Source organism: Anarhichas minor, unplaced genomic scaffold (genome assembly GCF_050575085.1).
Source record: "Anarhichas minor isolate MPS153535 unplaced genomic scaffold, ASM5057508v1 ptg000027l, whole genome shotgun sequence".
Classification (NCBI taxonomy): Eukaryota; Metazoa; Chordata; class Actinopteri; order Perciformes; family Anarhichadidae; genus Anarhichas; species Anarhichas minor.
This window is the reverse complement of record NW_027466473.1, coordinates 15,396,586-15,419,699: the sequence shown is the minus strand read 5'-3', so window position 1 is coordinate 15,419,699 and position 23,114 is coordinate 15,396,586. Positions and strand designations below refer to the sequence as shown.

The window sequence follows — 23,114 nt, the reverse complement described above, 5'->3', positions numbered from 1 at the left end:
ACATCACAAAAGGTAAGGTTATAGGAAGACAAGCAGCATCGGTGTGTAAAGCTATTTAGACGTGTAGCAGATGTTGAGTTTCTGCTCATTTAGAAGCTTTCCTGATCACGTTTTAACTGCCAAATATACAAGGGAGAGTGTGATACAAGCAGAGATTTTGTTTAAGGAAGTTGGAAAAAAAAACTACTAAATTAGTGCAGATTTTCTGACGCTTCAGCCTCTCTCAGTACAACAAGAATAACTAAATAGCTTAATTACGAAACCTGTATATCAATTGTTTTGATATTATACATGATTACATTATAAAGTGTGCTTTTGAGCATGAGTTGTAGGCTAAAGATAATACAAGTGTAAACAGAAGTTCATTTTATGTTGACCTGGTGAACATCAATCTCAGCGCAGCACAACGTTACATTGATACGAGCAGACCGCCAACAACGTTTAATGAAATTCAGGGGTGTGGACCCTCATCTGTTGGGATCTGCTACACCATGAAATGCATGTGTCCTTCTGCACCCGTAACCATCACATCCATCCAGATACGCATGGCCTCAGGCGACGGAGCCACCATGTAGTACACCCGATCGTGGGTCTTCATACTGAACGTCAGCGAGGGGTTGGGGCTCTTGGGTGCAGAAGTGAATGTAATGTTGATAAAACAGTGAAATAAGAATGGAGCGGTGAGAGGATGTATGTGTGGGAGGGAGAGAGACAAATGGAGGGAGAAAAGCAGAGGATAAACAGATGTCAACATTACTGAAAGTAAATGAGGCGTGTAGACAATCCCACAAACTAAAAATCACAGACACGCACACAGGCACGTAAACTGACTTACTTTGTGTGCATTCTTCAAGTGGTCATAGTACACCTCCTCTATGGCTTGGAAGTAAATGACTCCTTTCACCTTGGTCTCATGTTTGTCTGCAGCGGAGAACATAAACAGAACCAACAACACTGTGATCAAAGCTCGGTCTCAGCTTCCAAAGTATCCCGGCATAGCTTAAAAGTGACATCACTGTTGTAGAAACGTTGTCTCACATCTTAAACTGCACATTTTCAACAGAGAAGTGAAAGCAAGAGTGGCTCACCTGCATAGTAAGTGAGCGTCCTGCGATTCTGGTCGAAGACAAACCAGCGCTTCTTCCAGGTCTTAATCTTGCCTCCCATTTTGACCAGGAAGCCTCGACAGGTTTTATCAGTGATGGCCAGATGGAAGCAGGCATCTGGGTTGTGTCCAGCGGCCTCGATGTGGCCGTGAAGATCATAGTCATCTTTCCTTACAGGGAGGTAGCGAGTCAACAGCCGTGACTATGGAGAAAGCAATTAAATAAGTATTTACACAAAGCTTATGGTGAAAAAAACCCACATCAGATTTCAACCTCTTCTCGTTAGTTATTCTAAATACCTGTGATCTTTGTTTCTCCCTGAGCTTCACTTCTCTCTCCACAAGTTTTTGTCTCCTGCTTGTCTCCTCCTGCAGTCGTTTCTCCAGTTCCTCCCTTCTTCGCCGCTCCTCCTCCAGAGCATGCCTGCGCATCTCCATCTCACGCTCCTGCAAAAGCCACATAGTGTAAATTACATCCATCATCAAACACACACATCCATAAGCACAGGAAGTTTTGGTTAGGTTTGGCCCATTACCCGATGCTCGAGGAGTCTTAGTTTCTCAGCCTGGGCCTCTCGGAGTAAACGCTCCATCTCCTCGATCTTTGCCATATTGGACGTACTGGCGCTGATGGAAAATGGAAAACACAAGTTGTCAAACACAAGAAGAACCAGATTCTTCTGATAAGGGGAGGATACACTCCTGTTTGTGGAACATACTGTATATCATAAGCTAAAACAACAAAAAAACATCTAGGTGATAAAATACACTGTAACAACCAAAAATAAGGCCATGCAAACAAACTCATTTGTACAAATACGTACCGTAAAATTAATATATGTAATTTATTTTTTAGGTTTTTGTTTGAATTTGCAAAAAAACAAACTTGTAAGCTCCCCCCTAAAACACAACAAATAGCCACAAACACCATTACAAAGGCTGAGACTGAATTTGTTCATGCATATGTAACTGTTAGTGAGACAGCATAAGGAGGGCTAGATATCATGTGGATATATTTGTCTCTCATCTGACACAAACACAGAGCATCACAGCCTCTTCAAAAACCAAACGCATTTCCTCTTTCTGAATATCTCTCCTGATCATCTTCTGCAGCCTTCATGCTCCCACTTCTTTTCTAAAAATACAACCCTTCTTCTTCTGACTCACACATATTTGCTCCGTCTAAACTTTTCAAAGTAACCTTTCATCTGTACGCCATGTTGCTTTCTCTCTGACCTGGAGATGTTGTCCGGGGAGCAGGCGGAGAAGCTGGTCTCCAGGCTGTCAGAGCTGTGCACACTGACAGTGTCTGAGGTCTGGCTGTGGTCCAGGTAGGTGAAGGAGTCCAAGAACACGCTGGGCTCAGAGATCATCCTGCTGCAAAAATCGCTTCTTCTCTGTCTGTCTTCATTCATGTGTGCATTGCTGTTGCCTGCTGACAGAAGAAAATATTACAGTTAGAAAGTGGAAATACCCTCAGCATGCATGATCTAAGTGGGATAGCATCTTGTGATAATAATTTAATAAAAATCTGTCTGTAGCAACCGGGTCAAGTTACAATGATTAAACTGGATGGAGAAGGATTAAGTCTGTTGGGATGCGAAAAGTAAACAGAGTTAATGAAAGAAAACAACAACAAAATACATTTTAGACACCGTCTACTGTTTTAGGCTGAAACATTTGTGGAATTCCTGTTTAGCTTAAATCCCTCTCAATCTTCAAAAAGATATCGGAAAACAAACGGTATGGTTATTATAATTGGGAATTTAACATCATAAGTGATAAATTCTGTAGCTGAACATGTAATCTTCTATGACTTCTAATATCTAATGAAGTATACATAGATCACAAGTACTGCCATTACCAATACAGATACTCTGTATGTGTTACACGTTTTGAGCAAGCTGTGCAAACAAGTAATTTGCCTAAAGATCACAAATTCCTATCTGTTATAATGTACAGTAGACTTGTCTTTGATAACAGATGTGGACTAAATGTGGCTCCCTTTGTGCCGTGCCACAGATTATTGCATCAGTTGAACATTTCTTGTCCTACATGTGTAACGCCTGAGGCTTAAAGCGGGCCACATAGTATAGATTTGATGCAGACAAAATGTGACAGCCTGGCACTTTGACTCACTCTTGGGCAGGCGGCGGGTGCTCAGGTCCCGGGGGGAGAAGCTGAAGTTTTGTGGGATGACGCTGCCACAGCTGGAGCTTTGAGACAGAGGCAAGTGGGCCTGAGGAGGAAACATCAGCACAAATGCTGTTCAGGATCAGGCTCTACAACCTTCACATAACTACAAACTTTATGAGCTGGATGGGTGTTGCAAGCCAGACTGAAATGGAGAATTTCTGTTTGGGTGGATCATTCTCTAGAGACAAACAGTTAAAATTGTTTTGGATACAAGTAATGAGGGCAGTGAAAATCCCCTTTTCTGCAGTCCAGAATCACAATGAGCACCATTTAAAAAAGAACAACAGTTATAGGTTTTATTATCACTAATGCACCTCTGCGTCTGTCCACAGCTAATCTCACATTCCGCTGCAGCAAAATGCATCATATTTGGAGTGGCCATTTACGGCTACATGCTCAAGGACCTCTAGTGGTTGTAGAGACTCACATTTTCTTCGCTTGTTTTATACTGCCATTGACTGCCTGCTGACTCCTCACACACCCCCACAGGCCCCCAGCCGGTAGGGGCAACTAGTGATAACACAGCTGAGTGCATCGCCGACCCCCTGCTGCTACTCTGTGCCAAGAGACACAGTTGGGGAGAAAATAGTTCACTTTGGTTGTTTTTCTAACAGCTAACAGAACTACAAGCGCGCACACTGCTGTACATCGCCCCCACTCAGCTGCTGCTACGCGTGCAGACAGCTTAGTGCATTTTTGTTGTTGTTGTTAAGATTGTGTGAGATGTCTTATACAACGACTTCAAGCCGATTGCTTGCGTACATTGGCACTTGTTTTTGAGTTTGACTGAAGTGTGTTTCATGACGCCTTACAGCCCTTTAATGTCTGGGTTAGTCAATTGTGGGTTGCATTCATTGAATCGCATAGTACAGCAGGGGTCGTTTGCAGACACACCTGGCAGAGATCTCTACAGAGTGCACCTTTCTAGTTCTTGCTGTAAGGCCTCTACCATAGTGTTACAGTGTGCTTTAAATAAGATAAATACTAATAGTCCTTTCAAACAACCAGTTTGATCCTACTGCCTTCAATGGCTGCTAAGATTGCTTTTGACAAAAAGGTAATAACCTTGGGAGGAAGCGTGCGTCCCAGGGATCGGCCATAAGAGGTGAGGAGCTGCTGGCTCCTCTTATGAGGTAGGCTGTCACTCGGGTGGCAAGAGTTTTCCTTGTTGCTTCTTCTCCTTTCCTTCAGAGAGTGCTGCAGTGATGACAGACATCAGAGGAATCACAAAGGATAAGAAAGGAAAATAATAACAGGACATCACATCAGAGACATTGAAACTTTGGTCATTCACTGTGTGACAGAGGAGCACTCTGCTGGTGGAAATATAAAGCGCCACTGAAGCTGTAACTTGAACCGACCTCTTTCATGGCTACAGGGTTGTTAGTGAAGGTCTGTCCCTCAGACAGCTCTGCATACTTTCCTTCCAAAGACGCCAGTTTCTCTCTCTCCTGCAGACATCGGGATAAGATCTTCAAGTAAATGAAATCAAATATTAAAACATTTAAATCAAAGAGTTGTTTTTTTTAACCTTCTGAAGCATGACGAGCAAATTGTTTTTCTCTCTCTGGAAGTTCTCTCTTTCTTGTTGAGCCTGTAAGGTAATCTGTGAGGACTGTTTCTTCAGCGTCATGAGTCTTTCCTGTGAAAAACAAAACAGCACAATATCAATACACAATATCCTGCAACGTTATCAAATGAATAATGTTGTCACATTAGCAGATACTGCACATGTGCTTTATTATGAAGCAGCAGCAGAAGGAACAAGAGCAAATTCTAATTTTGGAATGGGAAATACAACATTTTTCTGAGATTTTTGTTTTTCTACAACTACATCTTCTTTACACATTCATTTAATATCCTCACCCTGCTTCTGCCCCCTCTCTGTGGAATTGCCCTTAGGTGAAAGTTCTTTCTTTAGTACTACGCAAATAGTATTTCATGCTTACCAATTGTTGGTATTGCTGTTTCTTGTAATTAGTTCATGCTTTGTGCTGCATATCTCACAATTTTGCAGCTTTATTTTCATGCACAACCTGTAGTAAGATTAACGACAACAAACCACAATGTAGTAATTGAACAAAGCAAATATTTAAAATGATCACCACAAAAACTTTCTACAGAGTATAAATGTGCTTCAACAGATCTTTTATTTGATATGATTTGACAGATTAAGGTCAGATTAATAAATGCACTTCATCTGACAATATAAGAAACTTAAAGTAGATCAAACTCAGCACTTTGGTTTTTCAATACTGACAAGACGTCAACCTCTTAAATGAGAAGAGGGATATTTCTGTGGGCCTGTTACTGAAATCTGAGATCAAGACTTGCTTTAAGGAAACTGTTGAGGTGTGTTCTGTCATCATGTTTGAAAAATACAGTTGTTTTCATACTGTAAATATTTCTGACTGGATGTTAGACATTTAAAAGTGATGCAGTGCTAGCATTACATGCAACACATGCTACATGCACACTCATAGAACCTCACTCTCCGTACCTTGCGTGTGACTGCAATACGCTGACAATCGGCGATATCTCGCAGCAGCTCTTGGCTCTGACTCTCTTTTTCTTCGTCCTGATTAATTTCTCTCTCCAGCTTCTGAAACTCCAAATCCTCCAAACTTTTAGTCTGCTCCTCAGTGTCCTGAGAAACAGCACAGATGCAGACATAATACCCCAATACAATAAATAACAGCACATAAATAGACGAGAATACTCTGTAAGAATCGGATCTACTATGGGCACAAAGAAGGAACTATAAATTGTGCATGCCTGTATGGAAATGGAACCAGTTTTGGTGCTTTTAGCACAGTATTTAATGCTAATTAAACTTTAAGCATTTGTCTTATTTTTGGCAATGTAATAAGTGTTAAATCTCGTGTCCTTCCAAGAATTCAGGTTATTTAGTTTTCCACCAAATTGGAGTCAGATGCGCTAACAGTTTGTTTTACACATGGTAACTATTTGGGGCCCTTCCCAAATGTGGGTATAAGAGAAACCAGGTCAAGAACAAAAGTTGTGAATGTGAGACAGGAAGTAAAGGTATCCAGGATTACAAAGGGCAAGGTCAAGACGGATAATAAAGGTGCAAAAAGAAACAAATTGGGAATAAATGAAAAAACAGACTGCACATGTGAAATAAATGAGATCTGATTCTGGGGAATACAGAATGTTTTGTCCAGTTGAGTTAGTTTAGGTGTTCTGCCCAGTCGATCACAAGAAAACTACTGCTGCACTGTTCTCTGTTGCACATTTGGACGGTTCTCAATGAGGGTCTTTAATCAACTTTCCAAGCTGCTTTGCAGATCCCATTTGTAATGAACCCTCTTGATCTGGTGTTTTAAGCATTTCCTCTTGGAAACATAATTAGTTTGTTTGGTTTTAAAGGAAATGTAACTGAGCCCCTGTTAGAGGAAGCTGTGGTTGAACTGAACTGATCCCTTAGAGTTTGCTTGAGCTGTTGCTTTAGTGCCTAAGAACCTGTGTCCACGTAGTACGTCTGCCATGGCTTGATCATGTTCTATAATGTTACCTGGGATTTCTCCGTGTGGCTCGTCCTCTCAATACTATGAATCCTTTTCTTAAGTTGGTCCAGGAGCTCCTTTTCCCTCTGCAGCTGGGTCATCTCCGACTCCTGTTCCCCCTCCAGCAGAGCACACTCCACCTCCATCTGCAGGAAACAGCAGCACAGAGTAAAAAAACTGCCATTGATAAAACCAACTTGATTAAATAGACAATCAAACAGCACGAGATAAACCAAAGACTGAATGCATGACTTTTGCATCTCACTTCATCAGCTTTACTGTGATGAGCTTACGTGATAAACTAATGCTCTTAAGTTATCAACAAGTCGTCGGTTTATCTCACGCTACATGAGAACCAACACTATCAAGCTGTTCAAGTGTCAGGTTATATATCGCACTCTGCTGTCTACCTCTCGAACAGACTCCTCCATCTGGTTGTCCAGGTCTTTGATCTTCTGCTCCAACTCCTCGATGTTGTTCACAACTTGAATCCTCTCTTCCTCTATATGCGTTACTTCCTGTTTCAGCTGCACGCTCTCCAAGGCCTGTAGTGACATCAGGAATGCATATAAATGCTTGGCTGTACAGGACACTTCATAGTTTGGGAAAAATCCCCATCATAAGCTTCTCATATTTGATGAAAAAAAAGTTTTTTAAAACTTGGGAAACTCTTTTTTTCCATACATACTGTAAAATATGTTGTTAAATAATTTGCCAGCCTGTAGAATCTGTAATTTTGAAACAGCAGCTGCTGTTTTAACTCATCCAAAGCTGGATCGCTGACAACAGGGGCAGGATTATTTTCTACTTGGTGCAGTAATGGAAATCTCTATCAGATTCCACTCCACTTCCAGTCACGCCAAAGTACTCCCACGTATTTCATCGTCTACCAACATCCTACAAACATGCGTTCATACTCAATCGTGGGTACATTTAAGAGAGCCTGTATTATCAGGTATTCTTTCTTTCAGGATGATTGTTTTTGTGGTCACGGTTCATGTGGTCAGCAGCTCTAGGATTTATAGTTTCCCAAGCGGGTCGTGAGTCCTGCACATACTGCTCAGAGGAATGCAGATGGTGGAAGAAAGGGTATTTGGAGTCTGTAAACCTCTGTCACAATTGACACACTGCAGAAGTAATGGTCTCAACTTGGAAATCTAATTTCTTTAACTTCAAGGTGTGTTTGAAAGTTGTATCTTTCATATGAAAGAATATTGATTGATGACCTGTGTTGATGTGTTCACTACATTCTGATCTTCACATCCATTTAGCCTCAGCATAAAAGATCAAAACATCTGGAAAAAGCGCATGTCTTTACCATGCATATACACTAGCATTCTTCCAATCCCACACACCCGCACACGGTTGTGCATGCACGCACACACCCATGCACACACTAATTCTCCTCGGGATAAAGTCATTTCCTGTTCCCTCGAGTTGAGTGCAGAAACAAAACGAGGACTTCTTCATTAAAACCAGACCAAACCATTAGGCTGTTACTGCTCTAGAGTGAAAAAAAGAGCTGCACTTTTACAGAGCCAGTAACTCAGCAGCACTAGGACTATGACAGTGGAGGAGGGGGGCCTGCATGGGAGCAACAATCACAGTATTTGATGCATTCTGGATATTTATAGTTGTAAATTAAACATGTTCATTCACTTCTCAGTACGTGCGGCGAGGCTTGACACTGTGACACATTCAAAAAAAGTTGATGGGACAAAAGATGAGGTCAAATCGTTAAAGCTGTGCCTGAAGATTCATCCATCACAGCGCCTGGTAATCCGCTAACCCTCACACAGTCCCGAATAGTGAATATTCTGCAGGAGGTCTTGTGCAACTGTGATTTTCCTGTTTATATCTGAACATAAACAGGAAATGTACAAACTGCACACAGTTAACTGTAAAAAAAAAACTTGACTACAAGTCCAATGATTTTGAGGAATCTGCGTTTACTTGGAAGACGCACACTAAATCCAGTGACCATGGATGTGTTGTCAGCATATGACTCAGAGCCTGCACAACGTATGATGATTTTATTTGGGTTTTTTGGACCAAATTACCCCCTTAAACCCGGCTGGTTGTTTCTTAGGTATATATGGAAACTTTGTAATCTGCACCAGATTTTGTAATGGTGTTCTGTGGAAATGGAAAGAATTTACCCTGATCTTTCAAAAGGTAAACAAAGATCAACAAGCCATCAGCAGTCTGATGCACTGCATTCCACAGGAGGGGTTTGTCCCATTAGTCTCAGCCACAATTTGGTCCTCTCTTAACTCACTAACACTTACTCTGTAGCAGGAAGTAACTGAGAAGGCAAAGAAAAGATGGGAGGAAGCAAATAAGAGGACAAGATGTGAATACACTTTGAACAGATGTCTCTTTCTCTACCAAAAACATTCAGTCCAGGTCATACAGCCTAGTAAGAAACTTTACTTTATGCAGGTTTATAATGTTTTTCAAAGCAGCTGTTTTGACTTGTCATAGTAGGAAAAGCCCAGGTGTTAATAATAACAAAAGCTCTGTTCAGTTCAAGTGTCTCAGTGAGCCCTGAGTCAACACCAGGACCCTCAAACCAAAGCAGATAAGGGAATCAGATTTCATTAAATAAATCTTTTACACGTGCTAATTCCCTGCTGTCGAAAAGGCTTCTGTTGAACAGCAACATGAAGAATATCTTTATATTATTAACACTGGTTTATTCTGTCCCAAAGTGTACCCAAGAATATCAATTAATGCAGCTCAAACTACCATTCTGTCACATGTATAATCCACTACACAGTAGCTGCTGTAGCTATGTGGTAGAACGTGTCCTTGTATTTGATCACCTGTGGCTGATTTTACTAATGTAATGTATTCAGAGTTGAAATACTCAGCTTATGTAGTACTTGAAATAAAAATCATCCCATCTGTAGTTGAGATGGTCCTTGGAGTTAATTCAGTTTACAATGAATTTAATTAAAATGCAGAATAAGTTGCAGGTTTATTCCTTTATTGGTCTTTTGTAAAGCACTTTGAGGAAAATTCTACTGAATATTGAATATTTCTTAGACCTATAACTGTGATTTAATTTAATTCCTATTTGTCGATCTCCTTCTGACCTGATGTTTATGATAACTTGTCAAATAGGCATGGCTTTGGACAACCTTACTTTGGCTCTGTGGTGGGTGGAGGGTGAGGCGGCACTGCTGTTCAGGCTGATAGCAGGTGAGTGGGACCTGGCCTCTCTGTAGCCGCTCTGCGGACGCTGGCTGACCCGCTGCTCCTCAGCGAGTTGGAAGTCTCTGGCTTTGGCTGCAAAGCAGCTCTCTGGAGCGGTGCTGCTGGGAGAGTCGGAGAACACTGACTCATCGTCTGACACCTGCAGCTTCTCCAGCTCCTTATTGATCTTCTGCAGGTCAGAAACCGCTGAGCCCGCCGGCTCTCTCTCCACATGGCCAAACTCAGTGCACAGGTTGAAGATGGTCTCTAGACGCTGGCACTCCTGTAGACAGGTGATCCACACTTAATTATCTTACGTTTTAGTTGTTACTGTTAACTCCTTTCAAACAAGGTGTTCAGAAGTTGTTAAAGTAGGATAAAAGTGGATGAATCGGGGTCAAACAGAAACTCACCAATCTCTGCACTTTCTGCTCCCTGAGTCGTTCGTCTCTCTGGTGCTGGTGATAGTCTCTCAGCTCCTCTTTGCCATTCAAAGAGCTGATGCTGCCCACCCTTTGTCCTGGACCCAGCCCACCCTTCCCAAACGACAACCTCCTCTCTCCGAAGTCCAGATCTAAGCCTGTCCCATCCATATCTACACCCAGAGAGCTCAGAGAGGCCAGGCTGGCCCTCCTGGGAGTGCTGGGCATGCTGGCTGGTACTGTCACATCTGGTGGCTGCTCCAGGGAGGAGAGACTACGCCGCTGCCCTGCTGAGCCTCTGTGGGAACCCACTGAGTGTCGTGACGGTAGCGACAGAGCAGGGGGGTCTGCTGCGTTGTGAAGCCGTGGCAGAGAACGACTATGCATCCCCAGGCTGTTGAGGGAGCCAGTTGAGTATTTCCTCTGCCGGGAGTCTCCTGCGGCTTTGCACTGAGAGTAGAGCCTGCGGCTCATGCGAGGGCTGGACGGCACGCTGGCTGCTCCACTTTTGACCCTGGGAGAGCGAGGTAGGTGCTGCCCATAAGAGGAGAGCAGAGAGCTCCCGTCTGCTGAGTTAGAGAGGAGCAGACTGTCTTGTGACTGGTGGCGAGAGTGGGAATGACGAAGCAAGCCGTTGGGGCTCAGCTGGCGTTCACCTTGGCGAGGCGATGGAGGCACGCTGCTGCTGGTCATGTAGGACAAAGTTCTGGAGGCCGACGGAGGCCGTTCAGTATTGCCGAGCATCGACAGCGGCCTGGTGGACTGGGATCCAACAGGCACGCTGAGGTATTTGCGGTTGCACTCAGCCGCCCTCAAACTGGCCTCCAGAGCACTCTTCCTGCGCTGCAGCGTCTCCATCAGGTCCTGTAGCTCTGCCTTAGAGCGAGAGCCCCTCAGCAATGACCCACCCACTGAGCCACTGCTGCTGCGCTCAATCTTTACACAATCTGTAGAAAAGAGAGAGTTGGCAGAGCATGAAACCCTGTCCCTTTTTGGACTGTGTGAGAGTCTGGTTTAATGTAGCCCATTTAATAAGCACCAGCTCAGCTATCACTCATGTGCTGAGTAAGGGGGGGAACCAGTGAAGAATGTACGCTCATACAGTTCTGAGCCCAACACAAACATGGGCTCAATCAGTGGCTCAGCTTCTTCTAAAAATGGAAGAATGCTGGTGGACCAAGACAAGCTAGAATGCATCATAGTCTCGACTGCAAGAGAGTTCACTTCCACCCCAGCCCACATATCTGAGCACGCAGTGTGTGGACGGTGCCCTGAGTCATCACGGGTGGCTGGATGCTGAATCTTTAGAGTAGTGATATTAAAGAATGTCCACATCCTGTACTCCTTTGTCTCAATTGAATCCTGGTTAGCTGCGTCAAATAAAACTTGGCTTATTAACTTTTTATTAATATCCAACTGCTTGTCAGAGATCATTAAGGAATAAAGCTAGTATTTTGCTGAAGCTAAATCGCAGCATTCTGTGTGTTTTTTCAGCCTATCATATAGGCACAAAACTTGTTCCAAAAGGAAAATGTGTCCAAACCTAGAAGCCCTTAAAGTCTTGAACATGGACTGTTGCAAAAAGAGTTGTTCCAGGTTATCCAGATAACTCCATAAACCTGCTTCATGGAGCACTAAACTACTCCACATATGATAGTTTGTAATTGAGCTGAATCTGTTCTTTGAACTCGGGTGGAGCACAGATTTGATGCAACCAAATGCATGTGAAATGTATAATCTAGAGCTGTAGATTACTGTGAGATTCACTGCTGAATGACCAAATAGAAGTGATCAATATCAAGAAAATATAACAAGAAAACAAAAACGTATCTTGAAAGTTGTCTTACCTGAGCTGTAGCCCAGTGTGGCCACAGCACTCCTCTGAGGAAGCATGCTGTTCATCACACTGACCTCCTTTTTCTGATTCAGTCTGAGGATGCAGGAGTCAGCTGGGACCTACGTGCTTTGTTCCCTGAGAAGAAGAAAAGGGAGAGGATCAATATGAAACTCCCACAGCATGAACAAAATAGCAACTTCTTTTTGCTCTTAATATTGTCAAAAAGGGTTGTACCTTGTGAGAAACGGATTCGCCCGTTGAAATACAAATATACTGAACCGGTTCAACTTTCCCTCACAGCAGTATTCCTGCAACAACAGAAGCATCTTTCAATGTAGAAAGAAAAGAATTCAAGCAACATCACAGGAAGTTGAATCCATGCCTTGCGGTCCCTCAAAACAACCTCTTACAACTCTACAACAATACCTCAATTCAAGCAGATATTTCAGATGTGCATATTTAAACGGAAAGAAAAAAAAAACTTTCCTAAGGACTAAGTTGGAAAACAGATCCAGAGGAAAGTTCTTTTATGCCTGGCTCAGTGTCACCAATAAAAACCAAGTCTGAAAGCGCTCTGCACCTTAATCTATGTTTCAGCCTGAAGCTCATGAGCAGTCCTCAAAAGTATTCCCTCACACTCATTCAAACAGCAGCCAAATATATACAAAAATACCAAATATTTGCAGGTTATAGCTTAACGGCTTCAAATGTTGCTTTATTTTCACTATTTCATAGCATTATAAATTAGATTTTTCCAGTGAAGATATTGAGCAGCCAACATTCGAAGAGAAAGTGGTTCTCTCTCTCTAAGAAAAGGAAAGCTAAAATAAATAACTATGAAATACATCTTCAGGTCACCACACTCCAGGTCATAACTCAAAAAAATCTGATTGAGTGAGGATTTTATTGGTTCCAGTGATAAAACAGAGGGATTTTAAAAGTCAGACGTTTCCTGAATCCACCCACACACACACACACACACACACACACACACACACACACACACACACACAGACACACACACACACACACAGACACACACACACACACCGCAGAGAAAGACAGAGATGGCTGATCCAAGATTTTCTGCTCTTGCTGTCTGGAGAGAGGGCCTACAGGAAGTAGGGTGTCCTTTTACAGTCACACAATCAATCAGCATGAGTTCATTCTCCAGACCTCCTGGAAAAAAGAAAACCCCGGCCTCACGTCAGGAGCAACAGTTTTTACTGCTTCACCCAGATGACAGCCAGTTCATAAACGCAGAGATGTAAAAAGATAAAATGTTTTTTCATGTCATGTGTGGTAACACAGGGAAGATGAATACTTTCTCATTAAATAAGACTCACACCGTTGTTGCATTTCAAGTCTCACTTATTGCCCAGACAAACACAATGTTTAGTTCCATGAAAGTAAAGAAAATCCAAAAATCTGGGGTTTGCAAAAAAATTTGCTTTAAAATGAATCAAGTCGGAAAATATTGGCTGTTTTCGGTTTTGACTAATCTTCAGATATTGTCTTAATTAATCATTATGTCTATAATGACCTGAATCAAATAGTGATTAATACCTTTTCCAAATTCCCAAAGGCCAAAGTGACATCTTCAAATGTCCTATTTAGTTTGACTAACAATTCAAAACTCAATATTCAGTTTACAGTGATAAACAAACACAGAAAAAGAGCAAATACTCACAAGAAATGTTTGTTTTGGATCAACTTCTCGATTAATTGACTAATTATTCATGCTCTAAAGTCAACGCACTGCTTTTACAATAAACCGGTTCAACATCAGGCATCAAACAAATGAACAAACACACAATTGGGGATGTACTCAACAGTTTGAAATGATGACCACCGTTGGCTGTCGTCCACTTTCTTTTGTAAATGATGTTGTGTCATTTCCCAGCAATGTTAAGAAATAAAACCAAATGTTTTCTTTTAACAAAGCCAGATAACTGTGACAGCTCAAATCCATTCCCTTGACTTATTGCACATTTCTTTTAGCACTAGCTTGCGACTTTTACATTGACATGAGTAACAGAAAACATAATTCCATTCAAACCATTTGATGCATATTTTCACAGCCCTACACTTGGCAACAACTGTGCATGCAGCAAGCCTGTGTAGGCAGCTTAATAAGGTCTGACATAGCTGTGTCAACTACACAACGTGCAGCCGTGCGGTTCTCCCGCAGCATCACTGTTTGCATCGATAAGGACATTTAGGAGCAGACTGCATCGACTTCTGCGTTAAAAGAAAAGCGACTGACCTCTGATTTCTGTCCAATTCACATAGTTGCGCCTGAGTTTTTTTGCGTGTCTGTTGCTGTTGAAGTCTTCTCTCTCTCTCTCTCTCTCTCTCTCTCTCTCTCTCTCTCTCTCTCTCTCTCCGTATGAATCATCAGAGTAACGTCTTCCTATGACAAAGGATCATACAGGAGACCCTCTCCCCTCCCACCTCAACTTTTAGATCAGACTCCTCTCGCCAAAAGGGAGAGAGAGAGAGAGAGAGAGAGAGAGAGAGAGAGAGAGAGAGAGAGCGAGAGAGAGAGAGAGAGAGCGTATGTTTACTTTTCAGCATCAGGCCCCACTGCTGCCTCTCTCTGGTTAGATAGAGAATTGCTTCTATGTAAAAAGGCAAGAGGGAAGAAGTGTATAAGCATTATTACCCAGTTATAGCTTTATGAGTGTCTTCAAATTAATTAGTTTAATCCCCTCTGGCACATATTTATTTTTCTGCACACCTCTGACCTCACAATCACCTCTAAACTGCAGTATCATGTTATCATTGAATTATATTCCAGCATGAAACAGGTTTGAGTGAGTTACTAATCTGTAACTTGTCACGTGACAGTGTCCGATCTCCCTTTTCTCTCTCCACCTTCTTTAAACCTTCATAGACTGAACTTTCTGCACAAGAGTTGTTTTTTTTTGCTGTCCAGCCAGTTTGTTCACAGAGAAACTAGACTCTTCACTTCTCACACAGAGGAGTCTTCTCACAATGTGTGTTCTTCTATAGAAGAAGAAGCAAAAGCAGGCATTAGTGCTCAAAGCTGTAAAAAAAAATGTTGACCCTTAGATTGTTGTTTCAGCAGTATGTGGAGGCAGGAGGAGGCCCCATGGCTGTGTTTGAAACAGAGCCAACCTCACTCCCCCTCCTAACTGTGCAGGCAGAGAGTGAAAAACCCCTCAAAGGCAGAGACATAACCCACACAGACACGAGGAGCATAACTAATACTGTGGTTATTATTGATCTCATACATTTTTATTTCACAAGTTGGTATAAAACTAGTGAATAGAACGTAGAGAATTAGGTAGCAAGTTCAGAGACCAGAATGAATGAAAAGTTACTTTGGAAAAGTCCCCCTGAATCCCACTGAAAATCTTGAACCATCATGCGAAAAAACTCCAATTACATCATAGGGAGGGGGCTGCGGCGTGCAGCGTCGACGAGATGATTACTTCCAGACACAGTGCTGGAGTCTTTGTCATAAAAGTACACACACACACACACACACACACACACACACACACACACACACACACACACACACACACACACACACACACACACACACACACACACACGTCTGTCTGCCTCCCCCCTCTCGTTCTTTACAGTTTCAGGAAAATAAAGTGACACATATAAATCCCGGGAGGGTCTCATTTGAAAGACTTTAAATGTATTGCCAAAACAAAGATTTAATTATCATAGAGCGCTGGAATGTTACTCCACTTCCTGTCCAAAGAAGGTTTTAAAAAGAAATTAAATAATATTTTAAAGCAACCACAGCTCTACTGTTGCATATGTATGCATTTTTTTAAACTATACTGAAACCATATGTAGAGTGAATCTGGTGATTTGGAGTAACGGCAGTGGGAAAAGAATGGAGGAGGGGGAACGAAACAAATAAATGGTGTCAGATTGTGGGACTGGGTGTACGATCCATTCTGGTAATTGTCGGAAGGTCTGAGTCACAGTGTTTGTCTCACTCAATCACAAGAGTGCAAAGTCAATAGGCAAGTTTTAGGGTTAAATGTGGTGATGTTGGATGTCGTCAAACTGGACTTTGGCCTTGTCGACTCATCCTGCACTTTGTTCTCTCTGATCTAAACTCATGTTTCTCACCTGCCCTCGGATATTTTGGCTCAGTGGCACAAAAATGAATCTTCATCTCAAACTCCACACACCTGAACTGCTTCAATTGTAAGATGTGTATTCACCCAGAGCAGTTCCTGAGACCACTGGTGACCACTGCTTTCTGTAAGTCCACTTGAAACCGCTAAACAAGATGTTTGAGTGTTGGAGTCAGCTGTTATCCAAAAGATAACAGCTGACGTTAGTGGGAGGAAACTCCTAAGACACATATCATGTGCACTCTGAAAAACAACATATTTTGTTACTTCTGTTTCATCATGAAACCTTACTGTCAACCTTGAATGATTTAGATGTGAGATAGCAGAAAGTGAACCTTGAATATCACCAACAAAAAAATGCAATAAACACATTTTTGTACCAAATTGGCAAATGTGAGCACAGAACAGAAAATTGTGCAATAAGTTTCTTTTTTATTTTAAAAGGCAGAACAGCAAGCTCACATGTAACCGTTTCTCATGGTATACCAGTATACTGATTGTGAATAGATGGCAAGACACTTGCTCTTGATACATTTCACAGAATCCCTTTGATCTGGATGGGTCTGTTTGTTGGAGGTATTTATACGTGCATAATCCTCCACAGCGTGTTGCTCATCTGTGGCCAGAGGATTTTATTCTCTTGAAGTTCATGATATATGATGTCCGGGCTCAATGTTTCCAAACCCATCCCTCTCTAGACTACTGGATAGCAGCCCATCATTTCCCTCCACAGGTGGTCCTCCCGGATTTCCTTCTTGTTCTATTTTAGTAGCTGGCGGTAAAGCCGCAGTGCAGTCGTCCACTGTGTTTGGCGTACTGTCTGCCACTTCATCCTGTGCTTCAAACTGTAGTCTGTTGCAATCAACTCCACGTTGTCCAATTATGTATGACGCCGTGGTGTTTAGATGTTTGTGAAGCCCGACTTCAACAAAACCTGCTCCATTGAATCTATGCGAGGCACTTCTGGTCTCCATTGCTGTAATGGAGAGAAAATCAAAATGAGTTCAACAGCAAAATGACACTAAGATATTGCATGTGTTGGTACAGTATACTTTAATTTAATTTCAATCTGTCAATTTTGAACACAAGTTGAGCTGTTGCATTTGCAATATCACTGCTTCCGCTGATTTGTTTGTTTGTTAATTAGCAGGATATCTAAATTCTGCTTCAGCTTCATTCTGCTGTCTTTTTTTGATATTTGGTCCAACACTCTTCTGTTACGTTCTTTACATTTTTTTGCAAAACTCTTTCACCTTCACTCCTGCAAGGATCTTTTTCAACATATTTTGATTATGCAGTCAAAAACAAACAAACTCCAAATAAGAGCTGTCCTGCAAAACTACTATATTACTTTGCCAATAGATCCTGTTGCTACAGCACTCACTTCAACTCTTGCTTTCCTATCCCTCATGAATCAGATCTGCATCCAGATGCAGTTTCACTTACTTGTAAACAACTTTTCTACTGTTAAAAATGCTGATGATTAGAGTGCAGCTTTAGCAGTGGTGGGGTTTTGTGTGAATGCTTTCTATTTTGCGATATCTTGTGTTATCTTTGTGATAACAGCCGACCACACTGCTGAATTCAAAGAACTATTTCATAGCTTTGAATCATAAATCACGTCTCAGCTACAATTGCTTCATGCATTTACCTTTCATCCCTTTTCATCATAAAGGCTTGAATCCCTTACGGTGTGAATATCTTACATACCTCTCTTTCTTACACACTGAGGGAGAGCTACAGTGACGGTGAACAAGAAAAAAGCTGCAGAAGCTGCCGTGCTCCACCACGACCTCTGCACACTCTGCTCGTCCACACCTGCAGAGCACACGTGCCACATTTCTTTTCAGCGAATTGTTTCTAATTTCCATCCTGGTTTAGGAGAGTTTACAGAACGGAACACTCTAATACTCACTTATTGATGCAACAGTGATGTTTACTTTGGTTTGAACCATGTGTCTGCTCTGCAGGCCCGAGAGGGTGCACGTATACGTCCCAGACTGCTCCTCGATGTCTGGCTTGTGAAGCAGGAGAGATCCGTCGCCCAGAAGAAGCAGGTCCTGGTCCAGTTCAGCCTGACCCTCCCACAGGTTAAAGGTGTGTCTGGTTTTTGTTTCATATCTCAAGATAACTGTGGGCTCAGAGGACAAGGTGAAGGTCCAGATGAGGGAGAAATTCTGGAGACTGCGCGGAGCGATGCAGGGGATGGACAGTGCATGACCCTCCTCCTGTGTTATACCCTCTGAAATATATCAAACATACATCAGTTTTTATTTGTTAGAAATCATCCTCTCTAGGAAAACTACACCATGTTATAAACAAAACGCACCTTGGTTTTTCCGAGACGCAGTCCACACCTGGGTCTTGTCAGCTGCTATGAAAGAGCAGAAGTAGGTATAGTTGGAGAGATTACCCAAAATCCTCAGCGTGCTTTCCACAGTGAGCAGACCCTTGTGGTCAGTGGTTTTGATGGTGGAATTTTCTAGAGCTTCCTGGGCAGAGGGGGGATCTGTGGCCCATGTCACCTGAGGCACGGGGTAGATGTTGTGAGAGGAGCAGGTGACCATCTCATCAGTCATCTCCATGATCACTGACTGGATGAGAGCTGGAGGAAAAGCAGAGAAGAAAACAGTATTTAATAGGGATGCGATTACATTTGTGGCACTCGCAACAAGAAGGTGAGAGTCCACTTGCTGCAGTAGAAGTTAGTAGAGCAGATGGCTAACATGACAAAAGCTTGTGCAGACTGTATCCAGACACTTGTTGTTAGCACGCAAGTAGGACCAAGACATATATGTTTATATTAAAAACTGGACTGTTAAATTGGACCTCACAGTGTCCAGGTTAAACAAATTAAACTAACGCTTCTACGCCATTTTATGTGGATGTTTTTTGCCATTAGTCCCATGTAGAGGATTTGCTGGAAACCCTGCTCAAATACAACAACTCTATAAAGCTTTTAATTAATGCATCAATTCTCTTCTTTAGTTCTCTTCTGCTCTCTAAAACTCTTACGACAACTGAAACTGAATAACAGACACTTTTCTGTAGGATAACATGACAATAAACTATTAATAGCAACTGTCTGCTTTCCAACTGCTCCGCTATAAGAAACAGCCAGGAGCCTTTCTGCTGGGCAGTAGTGGAAAAAAAGAGTGCAAAATATTCCACCTCGTCGTCACGTCCTTGAGGGTAATTTATGAATGGAGACGCCTCACCACTCAAAGCTTTATCAGTGCTGAATTCATCAGTTTTAGACTAAAGACGAAAACCAAAAACAACATGGAAGGGTATGGTAACATTTTTTGATACTTCAAATGCAATGCCGTCAAATTGTACTGACCTTTCACCTCCAGGTTGATAAAGATCTCCTGGTTGCCCTTCCGTGTGCTCGTGTAACACTTGTACCTGCCCTTGTCTTGAACTTTGACCCTCCTGAGGAGCAGGGAGGCATTGCCGTGAGGGATGTTGGAGTTGAACAAGCAAGTCCTTCCACTAAAGTGCTTGTTCTGGAGTCCAAACTGATCCTTGTTGTAGTAATAGCTGTGAACGGGGATCTGCTGCTTGTACCAGTGGATCACCACAGTGCCGGTGGGTCTGAAGCTACAGGGCAGGATGCAGTCGTCAGGGATGATGCAGGTGACGTTGGCATCTGGTAAAAGGACTTTGAGATGGTAAAGCTACAGTCAAAGGTCAAGAGCACTGCACTGTTTGTATAGTTGTCATTAGAGAATTTAGAATTGTACAGATCAAAATTAAAGTATTGCTATGTCCGACCACCTGTCCAGTCTTATAGCTTTCCTGTAAACATGTTAAATACTATTATTATTACATCACTTCCCTCATTTTCCTTCATAATTACACATTCTTTTCAGGCAAATTTTGTAACTATTTCCTGCCACATCTGTGGTGTTTTGAGTTTGCAGTGTCCAATAATTTGTGGTCAACAGACTTCACAAACCGTTTACAACAGCAACTGTCCAACTCTGAAATCTGAGAACATATAATATCCAGATTAAGAGCAATAAAATACTTTATTTTGTTTGTGATTAGGTCACTGCTGCTGCACTGCTCATGCTGTCAGTATTTTTTCACTTGATCTCAAAGACGCATCTGCTGCTGCGACAAAAACAATTGTGTGTCAGGAATCCGTGACTTTTTGCACAATTTCATTGATGTGGTCGTTTCAGAGAAAGACAAATCCAAGCCTCAGTCCTCTGTGTTTTAATATCAAATAAACATCTGAGCTTATTTTACTAAAATAGAGATTTATTTATTTATCAGTCACACGTCACCCAAAATGACTGCTCAGTCCCCCAGATGTGTGCAGCTGTCACAGGCTGGGTAATACACTGAGGACATTGTGCAGCTGTGTTTACTGCTGCTGTGGACATATCAATGCAAACTAATGTTATCTGTAACCGCTGTCATTTTTTTCAAAGCACTGTGTCATTCTTCAGCACATAACTGACATTACATGAACTTCTGAGCTGTAAAATCATTTGCTGTACATCCATGAAGCTCTCTTCCCGTGGCTTGTCTGGCATTTACATTAATAAATACATAAATTGATATCATCAGTGTATGGACGGTATGATAGCTTTGTTCTTACTACAGGGAAGAACTCTTATAAGGTAACATGTACACAAAAATAAGCACCTTTATTTACCAAAAACTGCTTTTTCAATGTTACAAAACCTTTTTAACCATCAGCTTGTTGCAAAGATTTGTAGTATTTGCCAGGAATTAGAAGGAATGTTTCCATTATCACGTCACTCTTATCTTTTGCCTTTTTCATTTTGCAAAGTTAGAATTAGCTAATCAATGATAACAACACCAAAATAAATCAAAAGTCAGGAAATTTAACCCAACAGCTTAGCATTTTCTTACATACTTCAAAAAGAGTATACATAGCTATTTAAAGCTTGTCTGTGAATTGCAGGATAGGATGCCAAGTGAAGTATCACAATACCTTTTGAGTTTGTCAGCAACAATTTCTCCAAGAAAATTAGCAACAGGATCAGGAGCACGTGTGTCTCTGCCATGGCTGCTGGCCTGTGCCGAGTTGTTGATCCGGTAACAGTATTTACTATGCATGTGTGTGAAAGCACGCTGGTGTGCACTGAACTGTTACTGTGTGATTCCACTTTACATCCTTCCTAACACTAATGAAACACTGACTAATTAACCAGGCGGGTAAAACTTTAACCAGCCTCCTGGTGAATGCTTCATTAGACAACACTTCTACTGAAATAGTTCACAAACACACACATGTAACACCCACTGTAATATTCTTTAACATTACACATCATCTCTACTGGCTACAAACAATGTTTGATAAGTACCTTATAAGGAGAAGCTTCTACAAATCACACACATCCTTATAATGACTGTAAACACAGTGGGTCGCTAGAAAAAGTGGATGAAAGGATAAAGGATATAAGACACTATGTTTATCTAAAAAGGAGGCCTGTCTGTTTCTCCTCTATGGTAATGTGACAAAGAGACACTTAGTTTGTTATCTGCACTTTTTCTGGATACCACAACTCAGAATCACTGTTACACAATCAACTTGATGCAATGTATAATGAATCAAACACCATCTTGTTTTATGAATCTTTTTATACAACGCCAGCTAGAATAGACTTAGTCCCACGTGACCCTACACAGAGTATAGAAAATGGATGCATGTAAAGGTATTAGTGATTTCAATTCCAGTAATGCTTGTTTGTCCATGTCTATGATGATGCTGTTATTCTTACGTTTTGGCATAAACACACGGTAGACCGCGTGGTTGTTCGTGAATGCAAATGCGCCTCAGTCGTTTACATATTTTGACAGATGATGACCTCTAGAGGGCACAGATGAGATGTCACTTCCACATGTGAACGGCAAGCTGTCCAGCAGCTGCTCGGTCACATGTCCAAGGGAGCCAAGGTCCACGTGAGTGATTCTTTAAGATGGCATTGCTCATGTCTGCCCTCAATCAACTTTAATCCCAGATTAAAGGGACCATGGCACTACAGTAGCGTCATGCAGTCCGTGTTTTGATTTCATCGTTGGTTCTGAAGTTTCTTTTTCTCAGCTGTTCCTTCCTTGATTTAATACAGAATTATCAAACATGCTTTTTTCCATGAGTCTGTCGTATTTCTTCATTTCCTTTTGACATTTGAATTTTTAAGAATGTACATGTCCTTAGTAGTTTCTGTTCCCTTCATTCTCACATTACTGAATAATTAACTGTATGTCTGTTGTGTAATATATGTCATAGCCATTAGCACGTTAATAATCTGTCATGTTGAATGTATATATCCAGTATGCTGCAAAGCTCCTGTATATGTCGACAGCTTGCTGGTTTAATTAGAGTTAGATGCATTTGTTTAAAGGCATGCAGAGCAATATAAAGAAAATCAAATCTAATATCATATTTTTTCAAAATAATGTATAGTATCAATAACTAAAAATAAAATGGTAAAATAAAAAAAATAAAAAATAAATAAAAAATAAAAATAAATAAATAAACACATAAATAAATAAATAAAGTACAAATTTAAAATATCTCAAAGTCTTTACAGGCAAGATATCGACTTCAACTTCCAACTATAATGTCAGGGAAAGTAGCTTCAGATGTTATAATCCGCCCTGAGGCTATCTTTTTTCTTTGTTTAATTTCCTCCTGTTTTATTTTCTTACTCA

The 23,114-nt window shown here is 41.5% G+C and overlaps 1 protein-coding gene across 1 annotated transcript; it reads right to left on the bottom strand.

Annotated features, from left to right (window-relative positions):
* Positions 1 to 484: 484 nt before the first annotated feature.
* On the bottom strand, positions 485 to 12,350 carry phldb2a (pleckstrin homology-like domain, family B, member 2a). Its single transcript, XM_076102559.1, has 16 exons — positions 12,296 to 12,350; positions 10,440 to 11,395; positions 9,977 to 10,309; positions 7,239 to 7,373; positions 6,837 to 6,974; positions 5,802 to 5,948; positions 4,833 to 4,943; positions 4,663 to 4,752; positions 4,367 to 4,498; positions 3,245 to 3,344; positions 2,342 to 2,537; positions 1,642 to 1,732; positions 1,406 to 1,552; positions 1,089 to 1,308; positions 836 to 921; positions 485 to 625 (listed from the first exon to the last, which is right to left on the bottom strand). Exons 1-16 carry the CDS (start codon positions 12,348 to 12,350, stop codon positions 485 to 487), a joined length of 3,078 nt encoding a protein of 1,025 aa, XP_075958674.1.
* Between the last annotated feature and the right edge of the window lie 10,764 nt (positions 12,351 to 23,114).